This window comes from Littorina saxatilis, linkage group LG9, assembly GCF_037325665.1.
Source record: "Littorina saxatilis isolate snail1 linkage group LG9, US_GU_Lsax_2.0, whole genome shotgun sequence".
Taxonomy (NCBI): Eukaryota; Metazoa; Mollusca; class Gastropoda; order Littorinimorpha; family Littorinidae; genus Littorina; species Littorina saxatilis.
The window spans coordinates 27,211,116-27,224,036 of NC_090253.1; the positions used below are offsets into that span (position 1 = coordinate 27,211,116).

A 12,921-nucleotide genomic window follows, 5' to 3' on the forward strand; every position below is an offset into this window, starting at 1 on the left:
TGTTAAAACTCTTGATCTTATTTAGAACGTTATCAATCTTGTCCGGGAAATCTTAACGAAACTTACGACGTTTGGCTGTGACGTTTTACATGACGATTTTTTTCTATTTTAATCAAGAATTTTACGTCATTGTTTGCTTACATTCATTTCACTGAAGAAGGGCGTGGCCCGAAAGTCTTTGGAACTTGGTGTTTACTGTGTTTTTTTTCTAATTAACAATGTTCAGTCTCAACAAAACTGCCGAATGGCTCAAGTCCCTGATACCTGAAGAAAGAATGCTACACCTAGATAAGTCCCGTAAAGAAGGAAAGAGGATGAGAAGGAAGTACCTGGAGAGGAGCTTGGAGAAGGGCATTTAGGACACCCAGCCATCTTGTTTAGCGTAGGTGACCTAAATGGGAGAAGGGCAGAGGCTGATCCTTGCAGAAAAAAGACGAGCAAAGGCAAAGAAGGATTTGGAAGAAATTACAGTGCGAGAAAAACTTGTAAACCGGATACTGTACTACGGCCTGTGGCAGTACCCTGAAACTTATGCTTTGTTTTATTTGTATAAGTTTGTTTTCAGTTATGTTCAGTTCTCTTCTGATGTCATGTTGTCATGTTTAAGATGTTCATTGCACAATGTTTCTCTGCTTATAGCACATTTTGAACATTTCTAATGAAAAATATTTATATAAATTATAATTATATCCAGTTTCCTGGGGAACATTTGTGTGTGTCTAAGTTGCTGTGACTGCCAAGTATTGATGTTGAAGAAAACAAACACACATTATTTTGTTTTGTTATCTGTTTTCAAAACAGGAGCCGTCCGCAAGAACTCCAAGACCAAAGACGCTACCAACAACGACATTAAGAAATGTGCTCAAGAATGGTTTAGGTCCGCCGCCGACAGAAATGGCAAGAGAAATAAGCGACAATGTATCAACTGAATACTGGATTTCCCTTCTTTGAGCCATGTGACGTCAGAGGCCGACAAAACTTCATATTTAGTTGACATGTGCTTCTTGTTTTGAAGACAGATGTTATTATATTATGTACATTTATAAACTTTGTACTATGTATTCAGTGTACGTGTAGTTATGTAATTATCTAACGTTTATTTGAGGGTTGTGTTCTTTTGTTAAATATTCTTTTATTACTGGATTTTCAAATGCTCAATTTTTCTCTCTCGCAATTTTGATGCTTATTCTTTAAAAATCACTAATTGATCAGCATTACAAGGTTTTGTATTTTGAAACAAATGTGACTATTTCTTTGGTACGCAAGGGTTTCTAATTATATTTGTCCTAATCAAAAATGTGTCAAAATGCCTTGAAATTCAAAATGTAAAGCCTAGGTAGAATATGATTCATAATGTTAGTTGTAAGTGTATCTAAAATTAATTACGCATTTTCACTGAGATTGTGAATGTTTTTACAAATTGAAAATTGTTGAATAACATAATATTTTGATGAAACAATTTGTTTTTGAGTTTCTGCTTACATGGTTGTATGTTTAAGTGAGTGTTGTCACACAATGTCAGAGACTGAGAGTGCATGAAAATATGAGCAGCTCTATAAAGAGCATGAACAATCCTCAATACGCATGCGATACGCATGCGGTACATGTGCCGTGTGATATTCGAGCAAAATACGCATGCGTATCGCATGCCAAACGATTTGCAAAATCGTATGCGATACGCACGCTTTCACGCATGCATAATGTTTGCTGGGTGTGGATCAGCCACTGAATGGAATCAACACCCTTCTGGAGAAGAAGAAAGCTTTGATGACACAGCTGTCTTTCAGGAATCTGATTCTCAGACACTGAGACAGCAAGCTGAAAAGACAGTCTTTCAGTTCAGCTGCGACGGAAAACCTCTGTCAGTTCCCCAGCTCACGCAGAATGTCAAGATTCTAATCAAAGACTCACTTGACGCAGGACAACAACAGGAACAAAACACAGATGAAATCGTCATGGGGAAAAAAGTCACCCATTATTTAAATTTTAATCAACCATGATGATGACATCTTACCCGGGACGTGTGATCTGTGGCTCATTTCTCGTTCCTCTGCCCTTTGAAGAAAGAGGGTCATTCAGAGCCAAGCCACACTCCGACTCACATCGACACATGCTTCGATTAGGATCACCTACCTGAATCTTTCATTTTTGACATTATCTGCAAGATGCACAGTAACGTGAACGATGAGCGTTATAAACACGATCCTTAGCCGTTTCGTTCAAAAGAAAAAAAGCGCGGAAGTACGTCACTACATATAAATTACGTCACTACATACGTCATACTCGCACTAACCTTATTTTTCGGCTCCCGTCACAGGCACCTGATACAAAGGGAGAGAAGTCGTGAAATTTTGATCCGTATCGTGACTTTTTTGGCTCACGTAAGTGTAGCCCATGCGATCGTAACTTTGTCTGTCTGTGCGTGCGTGCGTATGTCTGTGGTAGAAACTCTAACATTTGAAGACGTCACATTACATTGACGTCAGATTATGACGTAAGAGGGTTAGACGTCACGCGAAGGAAGTACTGAAAGTCTCGGTCATTATTATTTTGAGCGGGCCGAAACTAGTTGGCAGTCGTGTCCCTGTAAGTAGGCTACATGCAGACAGACAGATCTAGATCTAGTGTCTTCGCTTTCTTGCACAGTTTCACCTATGCTCTTTCTGTGTGTGTGTGTGTGTGTGTGTGTGACGGAGTGAGTGTTACTGTTTGTCGATTTCTTACGTGAGCCTTGATGGCTTCGCCTCTTCTTCTTTCAAATAATGTGTTTAATGATTATCTCATTGTTTAAAACACGACATGCCAGTCATGTTTTTGGAGGTGCCAACCATTTATTTCATAAGCCTTTTCAAATTGACTCAAACTCCATTTTCCGAAAATAAAACAAACATTTTTTTAAAATCCAGAATCTTTATACTTAGCTGTTCTGGAAACACGTCTATTACATGGCAGAGACACACGCACACTGTGCAAACACATTAATATTTGGGTCACAGCTAGTTCTTAGAGTCGTGCAGGTTTGCTGCTCTTAGTGCAGCAGTTGTATTTTGTTTCCATGTCTGTCAAACTTCTGTGTTGTTCTGCCAGTATTTTGGTCACAGCTAGATCTTGCGAGTCGTACAGGTTTACTGCTCATAATACGGCTACTTGAATCAGTTGTATTTTGTTTCCATGTCTGTCAACCTTCTGTGTTACTCTGCCAATATTTTATTAGTAATTTGAAGCTACAGTTGTCCGTCAAAATTGCATGTCTGCATTTACATTTCTGACTTGTGTCAGAGAGAGAGAGGGGGAGAGAGAGCCGCAGGGGATGAAAGAACACAGATGACGTTCGTTTCCTTTCACGTTGCAGATAATATTAATATGAATTAGTTTACAAATAAATCTTGGTAACTTTTTTTATATTTAGTCAAGTTTTGACTAAATATTTTAACATCGAGGGGGAATCGAAACGAGGGTCGTGGTGTATGTGCGTGTGTCTGTGTGTCTGTGTGTGTAGAGCGATTCAGACTAAACTACTGGACCGATCTTTATGAAATTTGACATGAGAGTTCCTGGGTATGAAATCCCCGAACGTTTTTTTCATTTTTTTGATAAATGTCTTTGATGACGTCATATCCGGCTTTTCGTGAAAGTTGAGGCGGCACTGTCACGCCCTCATTTTTCAACCAAATTGGTTGAAATTTTGGTCAAGTACTCTTCGACGAAGCCCGGGGTTCGGTATTGCATTTCAGCTTGGTGGCTTAAAAATTAATTAATGACTTTGGTCATTAAAAATCTGAAAATTGTAAAAAAAAATTAAAATTTATAAAACGATCCAAATTTACGTTTATCTTATTCTCCATCATTTGCTGATTCCAAAAAACATATAAATATGTTATATTCGGATTAAAAACAAGCTCTGAAAATTAAATATATAAAAATTATTATCAAAATTTTTTTTTCGAAATCAATTTAAAAACACTTTCATCTTATTCCTTGTCGGTTCCTGATTCCAAAAATATATAGATATGATATGTTTGGATTAAAAACACGCTCAGAAAGTTAAAACGAAGAGAGGTACAGAAAAGCGTGCTATGCAGCATAGCGTAACCACTACCCCGCTCTTCTTGTCAATTTCACTGCCTATGCCGTGAGCGGTGGACCACGAGTATACGGTCTTGCTGCGTTGCATTGCGTTCAGTTTCATTCTGTGAGTTCGACAGCTACTTGACTAAATATTGTATTTTCGCCTTACGCGACTTGTTTTTTTTTCCTGATGTGTGTGTGTGTGTGTGTGTGTGATCTTTCTTTGGGGCACCTGAATGACAATCAACGAGTATTGTATCTACTTGTACAATATCTACTTGTACAACAAAAAAAAGCTCTAGGGTCAGGAGGGAAAAATAGGACTGGAGCTGAGGGGAATCCTTAACATTGTTTTGAATTATTTGTTCTTTGTTTAAGAAATGCACACATGATGGACAGTTTCTTGAAGTCTAGCTTCAAAAAAGACCAATCAACACAGGAGCTTACTGTACAACAAACCTTTTATTCACATGCTATTGATCTAACACACTTTCGCAGTACCATTTACAGTCTTTCACTAGAAACATGTACAGTACATTCTTCTGCAACTCATGCCAACAAATAATACAGTTATTCGAACATGACAAGCAATGCCCATCATCATTTTCACATATCTTATCCATGTTATTTTTCAACTGACATCAAAGTAAGTAACCACCTTATCACATTCACATAATTTGCAGCCTTTACCGAACATAGGAACTGATCTGAAACTGCACTGATGTACCAAATCAACAAGTTTACAAAACTTCAGCGTTTGTAAATAAAAACAAAGGAAAAAAGTGACTTATTCCGTCTCCCAGCATCCCCTTCCAGAAAAAAATGCCTTGGAAAATCTTCAAATAATAACTTTTTTCATTACTGGGATGGGATAAATCAATAAGAGTTACGACACAAAAACAGAAAAAAATCCTTGACAGCTTTGCTTTGTGAATGATAACACTTTCCACAGTACATGTATAAATGTATTCCACTAGGGTACAAAACATTCTAAATAACATTGCTTTGTCCAGTTGTACAATTAACCCTTAGGCTGGTTGTCACGACATATGTCGCGCTACTGGCTCAGCCTGTTTGGTCGGTTCCGATTACCTCCCATGGATGTCAAAACCTATATGACCGTTTTTCTTTATTTTCCTCTTTGTTGATTCACCAGTAGCTATGTAACATGTGTTACAGAATTGCACCAGTGTAAGGGTTAAAGCCCCCAATCTTTACACTCAGAGTAAAGTCAAGGAGTAACAAGTTCTTCTGCCTTCTTCAGGTATGCTCCCAAGCACACACAAAATTAACAAAACAAAAATAAAGAAACGCCAAAGAAAATGCAAGACAACAATTTTGAAATACAGGGTGGTCATAAATATGTACCCATTTTCAATTCGCTCCCAAATTTTTGCTTAACCACATTTTCACTCTATTTTCAGATGTTTGAAGAGGCATGTAAGTTCACTGAACATCCAATTTAGATGACATTTAATAATATGCTTGACAAGAACATTGATAAATAAGATCTAACTTGATATCCTATCATCTAGCTCTCTTCACTATTTCTAATATTTTTTCCAGAGTAAAATTCGGCAAATAAAGAAATATGAGAGTAAAATAAAAATACCTTTTTTTTAAATTTTCACCCACCCTGAATGCAATTGTTTTACGGAGCAAACTAAAAAATATGTTTGGTACCATATCCCTGTCAGACACCCCCCCCCCCCCCCCTCCCCCCCGCAACTAAAATATCACTGCTTGTCAATTGGTCTTCACTGCCTTGTCCTACCAGTTTCCGCAATTCCAAAACTCAGCCTCCAAAAAAGAGTTTACTGTCTGTCTGTCAGTCAACAGTCTTGTCCGCCCACTTATCAGTCCAGGCAGTTTGTCACCTCTTCAGACAGTCTGTTAACATACCAGCAAGTCCGTCAACTCTCCAGCCGATATATTAACACTCAAGCCAGTCCGTCAACAGTCCAGCCAGTTTGTCAACTCTTCAGACAGTGAGTCTGTAAACATACCAGCCAGTCCATCAACTCTCCAGCCGGTATATCAACACTCAAGCCAGTGCGTCGACAGTCCAGCCAGTCCGTCAACTTTCCAGCCAGTATGTCAACACTCATGCCAGTCCGTCAACACTCCTGCCATTCTGTCAATATTCTGGCCACTCCGTCAACTCTCCAAATAGTCCTTCAACTCTCCAGCCAGTCCGTCAAAGCTCAAGTCGGTCTCTCGGCGCTCCGGCAATCAAGTCAACCCTTAGTCAGATCCAGACCCTCCGCCCGATTCCTCTCCTCCCGACTTCTCACTTCCAGATGCGGCGGCTTCTTTCTCGCTGCCAGATGCGGCGGCTTCCTCTTTCTCTTCGTCGCCAGATGCAGCGGCTTCCCCCTCGCCGCTTGACGCCGGTGGAGAACTCTTTGCTTCTTCTTCCTTCTTCTCCTGGAGACCACAGACACACACAGTGATGAGAATGGGAAATAGCCCAAAATGGGAAAAAAGTGTTTACAAGTTTCAAAATGAGAAAAAATGTCAAAGATTTTGCATATATTTGTCTTATTCCTGAATGAAGAGAAGACAGGCAGTAACTCACTTGATCTCTTTTCTTCGTTCATGGGCTAAAACCCCAACTATGTATGACCGTTTTAACGCCACCATTTAGGCAACCATACGCATATTTCGGGGATGCATGCTTGGTGTTTTCGTGTTTCTATAACCCACCAAACTCTGACATTGATTACAGGATCTTTTACATGCGCACTTGGTCTCGTGCTTTCGTGTACACTAGCATAAGGCACTAGCAGGTCTGCACATCAGTTGACCTGGGAGATCGGATCCACCGTTAACCCACAAGACGCGGACGGGATTCGAACCCATGACCTTCTGCTTGGGAGGCCGCCGTCTTATCCACTAGGCCATTGCGCTCGTCTTGATTCCCTAATGACCATGATGCTGTTTACTGCTTCACAAAGAATTAATCTTGTTCAACTTTTCATAGCAAACCGAGTACTGACAGTAAACTACACTACAAACTTGTGTAACCTTAGGTTCTGTCTTGTCTTCTTGTGAGCTCATTTTCTTCATTATCTCTCTATCCCTGTTAACTCTCGATTTTAATTCTTTTATTTGCAGAGGAAGGCCTTAGTCAAAACTTGCCCAATGAATGTCCATGTTCATTTTAGTGTTATCTTGTTCTTTGTTTGTTTTTTGGTGTTTTTGGTGAGTTTTTTTTGGGGGGTGGGGGGGTTCCACTCACCTTCTTCTTGGACTTTTTCTTCAACGGCTTGTCAGAATCCGAACTGGATTCATCTGACGAGATGTACTCCTTTGACTTGAAAGAGGAGCTTGTTTCTGTTTTTCCTGCTGCTTTCTTGGGGCTCTTCGCAGCTTTACGGGGAGAGGCAGCCTTTTTGGCTTTCTTTTTCTTGCCCCCATCATCCTCCGAGTCTGAAACCTGCGGTTCGTTCTTTATCTTTTCCAGGTACTCCGCCTTTTTCACCTCATAGGCTGCCTTCGCTTCCTTTGCTTTCTGCTCCCATTCCTGTGAGAAATAGTGTCAAGAGCAAAAATTACAGGAGCAGGCTAATTATAATCATTCCTGTACTTCATGAGCTCATTACTGTTAAAAAATAACTGACTTTAAGAAAAGAAAAAAAGTATGTTGTATGTGATGGGTTTGAGCTTAAAAATTAGACACCTTGTTTCAAAGATTAAAACTGGCAAAACTTAAAAAAGTACAGCTTGAATTCTATCAAGTGAGAGTGCTCTATTCCCGACTTGCAGTACCCTGTGACCCAGCCTATAATAGCAGATCCAGGGTGAAATCCATACCCCTTAAGGGTTACATGAACTTCCGGTCAGAAGGACACGTGGACATTTGCCTGTCTTGATCCCAACAATGTGGATTGTTTTCAAAGATAAGTTTTTTTCTCATAAATGTCACTAATGACTTTCAAAAAAACAAAACATTGTTGCAGACCTGTGATGACTGCATTGATAGTCTAGACTGAATCAATGAATGTTTGACCATTGCATTGATAGTCTAGACTGAATCAATGAATGTTTGACCATTGCATTGATAGTCTAGACTGAATCAATGAAAGTTTGACCAAAATTTCAATCAATTCGATGGGAAAATGCAGTCGTCACAGGTCTGCATTTTCCCATCAAATTGATTGAAATTTTGGTCAAACATTCATTGATTCAGTTTACACTATGTGATTGCATTTGAGCATGAAAACTTAAAAACTAAACTCCAATTAATTTGTAAATCAAAAGTTCCCTGGAAACTAAAATTGCAACAACAGACACAAAAGTGGTTGCGTCACATTTTTTTTCTCACCCTTGAATCCAAAAATATTTGTTTGTTTGCTTAACGCCCAGCCGACCACGAAGGGCCATATCAGGGCGGTGCTGCTTTGACATTTAACGTGCGCCACACACAAGACAGAAGTCGCAGCACAGGCTTCATGTCTCACCCAGTCACATTATTCTGACACCGGACCAACCAGTCCTAGCACTAACCCCATAATGCCAGACGCCAGGCGGAGCAGCCACTAGATTGCCAATTTTAAAGTCTTAGGTATGACCCGGCCGGGGTTCGAACCCACGACCTCCTGATCACAGGGCAGACGCCTTACCACTAGGCCAACCGTGCCGATCCATCCAAAGATATAGATTGTTTGAATTGATATTAAACTCATGGACAACAAAAATCAGTTTTAGGCTAATTAGGTCCCCTGGGGATACGGGTTTCGATCAGCAGTGAACTCAGTTTAGTTCAGTGTTAATGATTAGGCTGACAGATTGACCGAATACTTCGACATCGCTTTAGACGACTTGTTTTTATGGTTACCCTAATCCAGCTCAGCACACACAACCCTGCACAAAGAAAAGGTTCAGAAGGACAGTCTTCTTCTTCAGCGTTCCAGAATTTTCTGGTTACGTGTGAGCTCGTTTGTCCATTTGGGTTCCCCAAACTATACTCTGAGAGCGTAGTCAGCTTCCAGGGTTCCACACAACCCCAAACGTCAAGGGTATTCATATCCTGTCAGGAAAAAAGTAAAGGGTTTTTATACCCCTTCCAGATTTTTCACAGGGTATGAGTAACAATCGGTGTATCCATGAAATGTCATTTTTTTTCCCATATGATTGCCTGTTTGGTAGTTACAGGGGTGTACCTTAACTTTTTTTGCTACCGGCCAGGGGGGCCGGTAAGTCAAAAATTGAACCGGCCCCCCAAAATCCCAAACCGGCCCCCAACCTGCCGGGATTTCTTACAACCGCCCCAGTGGCTCGTCGCGTGCTAACCACATACACAAACGACGTACATTCATACTTATAATGCATACATGTGGATTTGCACTACTAATAACTACCACAAACACACACAAAACTTGATGACTAAAGTGCTATGTTTTAATATAATGATAATTAACCTTGTTTTTATAAAGAATTTAAAATAAAAGCCGCCACAAAGAAACAAGAAATCAAAACCACATTCACACCCTGTCACACAATCACACACTAAACCTCACTAAAAGTTACCCCCTTTATGTACCCCCCACCACACAATTTACAAAGTAATTTACTATGGAACTCTACTTACCACATAAACACACACTACAAAAGAGTAAGTCAGCATTTTTTTTAAATTTAAATTATGTTTTTTGTTGTGTAAAACCAAGTATAACAAGAAGAGCAAACGCTCGATCGAGTCACTTTCGCAGTTCTGAATATTATATGAGGCATCAGATGGACAGGAAGAAATTGCTATTCACAACACAATGAGTCACGTTCACATAAAATTTGAGCCCGGTCACTTTTATAGTTTCCGAGAAAAGCCCAACGTTAAGTTGTGTGTTGCCGAACAGAAAAGGCTAGTTATCTCCCTTGTTTTTCTGATAACGTTCGTAAAAGGCTACAGATGTAAATACTTTGATGTAAAGAATAATCCTACAAAGTTTCAATCACATCCGATGAACTTTGTCAAAGATATAAAATGTCTAATTTTTCCTTTGACGCTGACCTGTGACCTTGAAAAAGGTCAAAGGTCAACGAAACCATCGTTAAAGTGTAGAGGTCATTGGAGGTCACGACTAAACAAAATATGAGCCCGATCGCTTTGATAGTTTCCGAGAAAAGTCCAACGTTAAGGTGGTGTCTACGGCCGGCCGGCCGGCCGGCCGGCCAGCCGGACAGACTAACACTGACCGATTACATAGAGTCACTTTTTCTCAAGTGACTCAAAAAGCTGACTACAAAACAAAAAAATTCTAAGTTGCTTTCTTGTTTTGTTTCTTTTTCTTTATGTCTGTGTTATTAATATTACTATTAGGCCCCCCCCCAAAAAAATAGGTGTGGTTACGGTAACATAGCCAAAAAAAATAGGGTAGGTAGGTAGGCAATCACTTTTTTTTTTTTTAACTTTTTTTTCTAATGTGTACAAATTAAACCTACCGTACTTTCCGGGTGACAAGGGCTTCGTTATCTAAGACGCACCCCCTTCTTTTAAAAAAAAAATGTAATCCAGTCACCCATTGGACGCAGGGGGCCAATAGGGCGCACCAAAATGACCCAGTTTTTGCCATGAGAGGTGGTTCCCCTGTCATATCTGAGAGAGGAAACACTTCCTGCATCGGGGTCAGTGACCGGTCAGTGACCAAAGGCATTGTGATAGCTGGGTGGCCTTGTTAAAAGACACGACCTTCTTCCCAGGGGTCAATGACCCAGTTTTTGCCATGAGAGGTGGTTCCCCTGTCATATCTGAGAGAGGAAACACTTCCTGCATCGGGGTCAGTGACCGGTCAGTGACCGAGTTTAACAGAGTGGAAATCTGTGTGTGCGGCCAGATCGAAGGCAGGGCAGTACCTAGCTGAAACATGCATTATCACAAGTTGTTTGACTGGTACTCAAGCGGTCTCTTTGATTTTTTTCGTATTTCATACACGGATTAGGCGCTTCGTTATACAAGACGCAGGGGTCGAACTCGAGGAAAAAAGTCGCGCCTTATGACCCGGAAAGTACGGTACTTGACAGGGAAATAAGTGTGCGACACGGGCGCTTTCGCTTTCATTGCGTTTTTTGCACTCGGTTTTTTTTTTTTTTTTTTTTTTTTTGTTTTTGACAAATGTAATAAAAAGTTATAGGATCGGCCCCTAAAAATAGGGTAGGTCGGGTTACCGTAACCACACCTATTTTTTTTTTAGGCCTTAGATCAAGCAGAAGTATAAAAGTTGCATACCAGCCAAATTTACCACAGCTCAAGTCATAAATAATCAAAAGCATTATATTTCATTTCTATTTCCTAATGAAAACAAACAGATGTTCAGATTTCCTGATCCTAGAATTGTTCACAGGTGATCTTTATGCTTTTGATTCAGCAGAGTTGCATCCCTTGTCCTATTGTTGAAGGTCTGTCTTTTCTTCTTTATCACATATAGTGGATCAGGTTGTTTTTTTTTTTACTTCCTTAGTTGAAGGGAAATAATTGACAGCAGTAGTACTGTCACTACTTGTACTAAGTTGGTCAGCAAAGCTGGTGTTAACATATTTTGGAAAATGGTCTCAATGAGTATCCCTGCAGTCAATGACATAATTATACATTTCCCAGAAACTGGATCAGTGGTACATAGCAGGCACATCAAAGGAAAATACAGAGGGCTAGGGGGAATATGTTTGCTCTGGATGGGCGGTCAGATCAAAGGCAGATGCATTGTAAAAGCTGGTTGGCCTTGAGACCTGGGTCAATGAACGGTACTTGCAATCTGAACACAGCTGCCTGTGGAGACACTGACCTTCTTACTCGGGGTCAATGACCGAGTTTTTATCTGAGAGGAAACTGTTTTACAACATGTGAAAGTCTCTGAAGGATTGGTGAGCGCAGGATAAGATATAAGAGAGGGGGTGAAGTGAATAGCGCAAAGAGGGGGGACGAAGGGGGGTTTAACTATTTTGACTGCTGAGGGTGATGACACGGTCAAGTGAGGCGGAGGGGGGTAGATGTCTTGCCAATGTGTCTGGCCTTGATTGGTGGTAGTCCTGAGTCCTTCTGAAAGTGGGGATGAGTGGGCAGTAGAGAAGTGACAGATTTTGAGATCGCCCGCAGAGATATTTGTTCGCCGGCCGTTCCGATTGACTACGTTGCCTAACAACTTTGTGCTTCAGCGAAATTTGAACTCGCCAGGCGGGCGATTTTAGAGGAATTTCGAACCCGCCCGACGCGATTTGAAGTCGCCGGGGGCGAGCGCCAAAACTCACCCCTGTAGTTATCACCTTTGCCATTTTGACGATGTGACAATACATGTATATCATAGTGTATCAATGCATTCAAGTCTGCTGCTCTTGCTGCAACCCATAATGATACCGACTCACTGCTGCTCTGGCTGCAACCACCAAACGACAATTTTGTCTGTTTGGGGTCAGGTTTTTGTTCTTTTGTTTTGCGAGGCATTTTTTTGAGCAGGCGACAGCACCGGATAGGCTAAAGCGAACAGTGCCATCGAGATGATCAGTTTAAAGATATCGCGCAGTTTGAGGACAAGGGAGGCAACCTCTGCTTCACGGCGTGTCAGTGTCGACAGAGGAGCAGGCGGCATGCGTGCTGTTTTTGTAAACTAGCAAAGGCTATACCCTTTCAGCGTTTGACTTGAATGTTTTTTTTTACCTCTTTGGAAGAAAACAGTTACGTATTTATACCTCTTCAGAGAGCATCTCGTACGTGATTTGGAGGGTCAAAGGGTATTATACCCTTAATTCTACGTGATGTGGAACTCTGGCTTCACTCTGTTTTCGTTGAGTAGGCATGCTGGGTATTTTCATGTTTCCATAACCCACCGAACTCTGACATGGATTACAGGATCTTTTCCG

The 12,921-nt window shown here is 40.8% G+C and overlaps 1 protein-coding gene across 1 annotated transcript in view; it reads right to left on the reverse strand.

Moving 5' to 3' along the window:
• Positions 1-4,511: 4,511 nt before the first annotated feature.
• The window catches only part of LOC138975750 (FACT complex subunit SSRP1-like), a gene marked incomplete at its 5' end in the record, with an annotated part of 34,689 nt that continues 26,279 nt past the window's right edge, over positions 4,512-12,921 (reverse strand). The window contains 2 exon segments of the mRNA XM_070348498.1: positions 4,512-6,495; positions 7,310-7,594. Coding sequence (XP_070204599.1) covers positions 6,313-6,495; positions 7,310-7,594 — 468 coding nt within the window.